Consider the following 4,890-nt stretch of genomic DNA (forward strand, 5'->3'; position numbering starts at 1 on the left):
TAGCCTGGGATACCTAAGTAGTCTGTAGTAAGTGTGTAGTAAGTCGGTAAGTAGTGACTGTAGTCTGAGGGGCTGGGCTCGGCCCAGAGTGGCAAAAAGCCCACGCTGGCTGCCACAGGAGGGGAAGCAAGACGGAAAAAGGAGAGCAACAAAGGCAGTAGTTAAGTTAGTGGCTGAAAGCCGGTCACTCCTGTGGAAGAGGTGGGAAAGCCAGAGAGCTCTGCTGCTGATGCAGTGACAGCAGCAGCAGCAGCAGGAGCAGCAGGGCCTCTTCAGAGAAGGTACCATGCACTGGAGCACTTCAGAAGGACCTTTGACACTCCTGTGAACTGGGGCTCTGTGACTGGTCACAAAGATGGGAGCCTGCAGTTCAGCAGCTGGTACAAGCAGCACTGAAACTGTTGATGGCAAATGCTGTTCTCTAGGTTTGATTTATTTGGAGTTTTTATACTTTTGGTGAGCTAGGGTAATTTCTTTGCAATCATGTGATGGGATTGACACTGGTCTCTTTCTGGAGAATGTCCTGATATGTCCTTGGTCTTCCAGAGCCTTGCCCTCTGTTCCTGAGAGACGCAATGGCCACAAGAGGGAACGATTTCTGTGAGTAACAGCTTCACTGTCAGGTTTGGACCTTGTGAATCCCCAGACAAGTGACATGACTGGTGGTCAGATCCCAGAATGATGTGCTCAGAACCCAGAGTGAACTCTGGGATGTTTCCTGAGAGCAGGCAGACTGACCCAGGTGTTTATGTTTAGTGACAGGAAAGCACCTTTTGTCTCTCCTTTCTCAGTGTGCACAAGACTTTGAAACAGGATTGTTTATAGAGAGGGCTGACATCCTTGAGTTACCTTTTTTTTTCAGTACTTGCTTTTTTTCAACAAGTTACAATTAGTTACGACCAGGGAAAACTTGACTTGGTAAATCCAGTCTCCAGCTCTGGTGAGAAAGGCAAGGTACCCCGAGGCCCAGAAATCAGAGCTGGGGTTTGTTAGACTCTTGGCAAAGCAAGCAGGGGAAGAGACTTTTCCGACCCAGTAAATTTCAATGGCAGCTCTAGGCTTCCCCTGACACGGAGTTGAAGGTTTGAGCTGGTTATCCTGGCTGCTTGTGTAGAAAACTCCAAGTTTAAATCTGCTTCTGTACCTCGTCTCTTTTCAAATGGAATTTCTCTGCAGTCATTGCTGAGGGAATAGCTCCCCCAGAAAGGATCCTGTTTCCACCGGAGAAGATTTACATGGTCTGGCAGCAGCAGCAGAGTGCTGGAGCGGGGCTGTTCAATATGGGCAACACGTGCTTCCTCAACGCTGTCCTGCAGTGTTTGACCTACACCCCGCCACTGGCCAACTACCTGCTGTCCCGAGAGCACAGCAAGGCCTGTGAGTGCTTTTGGGAACCCCTCCTGAATATGTGTTCATCAAATACCAAAGATTCCCAGAACCTGGAGTTAGATTTAGGAGAACAGCAGCCCTTTGTCAGCCCCATGAGTTGATGTTCTTTGAACACTCACGCCTCTATAGAAACCACTTGCCCTTGCCAGCTGTCTTACCCTTCATGAAGACACCTCTTCCTAGCTGCAAGTCTTTATTCCGGCAAGTTAAAGTCTTCTGGCTTATTGCACAGAAAACTGTTGGTCCAGCATCCCTCTTAAGAACATTTTCCACACACTAAAATGTCCTGGGATCGTTGGGTCGTTGGGAGGAGTGGAGTATTGCGCTGGAGTGAAAGAGGAGGAGGATCCCACTGCTGTGGATATTTGGCTAACCTAAAGACTTTCCCTGTGTCTCTGTTCAGGTCAGCAGCAAGGTTTCTGCATGATGTGCACCATGGAAGCACACGTTAACAAGGTCTTGCGTTCCCCTGTCAGTGCCATCGTGCCTTGGGCTGTCCTCAAGGTTTTTGGACGTAAGTCATGGCAGGTGCTTTTGACAGGTTTTCTTCCCTTTGTGTATGAGAAAAGGACAAACTTCTTCTTTCTTAGGCATAGGAGAACATTTTCAGCTGGGTATGCAGGAAGATGCCCATGACTTCTTGTGCTGTACAGTCAATGCCATGCAGAGAGCTTGTCTGAGCGCAAGCAGCGAGTAAGCACAAGGCAATCACCCTCACAAAGCTCGGAGCCCTTTGGACTGCTTGATGTGCCACCATCAAGGGAAACCTAAACCCTGGGCTTTCAGGCCAAGCAAAACACTTGGAGGAGATAACCCTGTGTCTTATCACTTGTTTCCAGCTTGGACCTCTCTTCTGAATCCACTACCATCATCCATCAAATATTTGGGGGCTTTCTGAGATCCAGAGGTACGTTTCCACAGCTATTACTCTCCTTGACATTACCCGTGCCCTTCTGTCTGCCTGTGCTCGACACTTGGTCCTGGGACTGGTGGGACAGGTGCAGTGTGTAAATGGGCAATGCCAGTCAGCTTGCCATTGCTGAGCATTTGGATTTTCCCTTCCAGTCACCTGCTTCAGCTGCAAAGCCGTTTCTGACTCCTACGAGGCCTTCCTGGATGTTCCTTTGGATATCAATGTAAGAGGCTTTGCAGTTGTGCTTCAAGACATCCAAAGGCCCTGCAGCAGCTTCCCAGAGTCAACACATTTGTCTTAAAAATATAGCCTGTGAACACAAGAGGTCTTGGTGGTGGGTGGGAAGGGCACTGGATAGTGTCCCCCTGCAGAGGCTGTGGCACTGGGCTCTCTGCAGGTGCTGTTTTTAAGCTGGACAAACAGCAATTATCCTCTCTGCACCCTTGATACATCGTTATCCTTCTTCTCTTTGCCTGCCCTCCTGTAACACCTGCCTGGCTCCCAGGCTGATGGGTTGAATTGTTGTTTGCACCACTGATGCCCCTGCACACTGTCATTAGTTGAACTGAGCGGGGGCACAGGGACGGAGCTCTTGACAGCTCCAGGAGCTGCTGGGAGACGGGGAGGTGTTCAGCGTCGCACTCTCTTTCTGCCTCCTTCTGGATAGGTTCGTGGTGGGTCTGTTCAGCATCAGCTACAGGGCTTTTCTGGTCAGCTTCTGGGAAATGCTTGGGTGAGGGCATTTCCTGCAGCTCAGCGTGCACATTTCTCACTCTTACAGGCAGCCTCGTCCCTCACTGCAGCTCTGGAAGAGTTTGTGACACCTGAGCAGCTGGATGGTGAAAACTGCTTTAAATGCAACAAGTGAGATGATTACTAAGAACATGCAGAGTAAGACGGGATCCTGTTGGAGGGGGCTGCATGTCATTGAAGAGAAGTCATCTTCTTGTGCAGGTTTACTGCACACAGATGAGATGCAGCTTTTTTGCAAATATGGCAGTGAAGAGCCTTAGAATAACAAAAGCTGTGTGAGACAGGAGAGGTTGCCTGGCCAGCTTGGGCAAAGATTGGGTGCATTTCAGCACTGGGCTGTGTCTGTGCTTGCTTTCAAGGTGTAAGGAGAAGGTTGCTGCCTCCAAGAGGTTCACAATCCACTGTGCACCCAAGGTTCTGACGGTGTGTCTGAAACGGTTTGACTGTTTGACCGGCGGGAAGATGAACAAGGTGTGTACACAACTGGTGTGCAGCTTTCTTTTCCTAGAGTAGATTTCCTAGCGTTTGTCACAAGGCACTCGTTAGTGATGTTAGTTGTTGGGTAGTAGTTGTCTGTAGGTACAGGTAGTGGTATGTAGTTGGGTTCGTTGTGTTCTCTCCTTGGGAGAAATGAATTCCCTTGGGAAGACAGGCCAGCGCTCTTCTCCCACAGCGCTGCTTTGGCCAAGAGCAGTTTCCTGCCACCCAAGGCATTACACCTTGCTTTACGAGAAAGCAGCTGCTCATGAGCCCCAAAGATGTATTTCCACACCTCTGGCCCCTGGATGTGGCAGGCTATTCTCTGTCCCAGGTCAGGGTCACCTCTGAGCCCTCCTGGTGTCTCTGTAGGCTGTGGAGTACCCCGAGTACCTGGATCTCCGCCCGTACATGTCCGAGGCCGATGGAGAGCCCCTCTATTACTCCCTGTATGCTGTCCTGGTGCACAGTGGCTACAGCTGCCATGAAGGACACTATTTCTGCTACACCAAGGTAAACAGCAACTTCCTTCCCTCCTTCCTTCCCAACGAGGAGAAGGCGTGCTGGGGAAGAGGAACTTTCCTGTGGGTATTACCGACAGCCAAGGTTTTGGGCCAGAAGGTCTCCTTAGGGGCTGCACTGGATTTCTTTTGGCACACTCTTTGTTAGGTAGTTTTCTGCCCGTGTTTTTGGTGAGAAGCCATGCAGAGATCCTTGCCTTTATTTTTCACAGGCCAGCAACGGGCTGTGGTACCAGATGGATGATGAGTCTGTGGAGCTTCGTAGCATTGACACAGCTCTCGGGCAGCAAGCCTACCTGCTGTTTTATGCCAGGTGAGACAATGGAACAGGCTGCCCAAAGAAGCTGTGGGTGCCCCATCCCTGGAAGAGTTCAAGGCCAGGTTGGATGGGGCCTGGAGGATCCTGGTCTATTGTAAGATATTCTGGTCATGAGAGGGAGTGGAACAAAAGGAGCTTTAAGGTCTCTTCCAAGGCAAACAAGTGTGTGAATTTATGGAATGGAGGCTGTAGAAGGTAGAAGGATGAGATTTTGCTGGGACAGGAGCAGGCCGGGTGGGAATACTCTGGTTGACCTTTTCATTTGTGACCTTGGCTAAGTCTCTCTGTCATAGAAACCTCTCCAAGAAAATGACTGAAGCCCAGAGGAGGCTGCAACAACAGCCCTAAAGTGAGATCACTCTTTTTTTCTCCAGATGCTCTGATCTGAGGCTTGGACAAAAGGCTTCTTCCTCGCTGGCACCATCATATGCCCCATCCATCCTCAGTCAGTGGGCAGCCAGCAGCAAGCCGGTGGCTTCTGTAGTCCCACAGGTTTTGCCTGACAGGACAAAGGTAAC

General features: G+C 50.2%; 1 protein-coding gene across 1 annotated transcript; it reads left to right on the forward strand.

The window, feature by feature from the left end:
* The first annotated feature begins 575 nt into the window (after positions 1 to 575).
* LOC131588710 (ubiquitin carboxyl-terminal hydrolase 42-like) lies at positions 576 to 4,370 on the forward strand. Its single transcript, XM_058857635.1, has 10 exons — positions 576 to 600; positions 1,177 to 1,377; positions 1,793 to 1,864; positions 1,959 to 2,082; positions 2,229 to 2,296; positions 2,455 to 2,525; positions 3,084 to 3,166; positions 3,415 to 3,526; positions 3,905 to 4,045; positions 4,266 to 4,370. Exons 1-10 carry the CDS (start codon positions 576 to 578, stop codon positions 4,368 to 4,370), a joined length of 1,002 nt encoding a protein of 333 aa, XP_058713618.1.
* Positions 4,371 to 4,890: the final 520 nt, after the last annotated feature.

This window comes from Poecile atricapillus, chromosome 27, assembly GCF_030490865.1.
Source record: "Poecile atricapillus isolate bPoeAtr1 chromosome 27, bPoeAtr1.hap1, whole genome shotgun sequence".
Taxonomy (NCBI): Eukaryota; Metazoa; Chordata; class Aves; order Passeriformes; family Paridae; genus Poecile; species Poecile atricapillus.

Bases quoted from the DNA above. Each gene is read 5' to 3' on its own strand.
- LOC131588710 (XM_058857635.1), top strand. From the start codon at position 576: ATGGCCACAAGAGGGAACGATTTCT. The intron at 2,297-2,454 runs GTACGTTTCCAC...TTTCCCTTCCAG, and splicing joins GGGCTTTCTGAGATCCAGAG to TCACCTGCTTCAGCTGCAAA. The intron at 3,527-3,904 runs GTGTGTACACAA...GTGTCTCTGTAG, and splicing joins CCGGCGGGAAGATGAACAAG to GCTGTGGAGTACCCCGAGTA.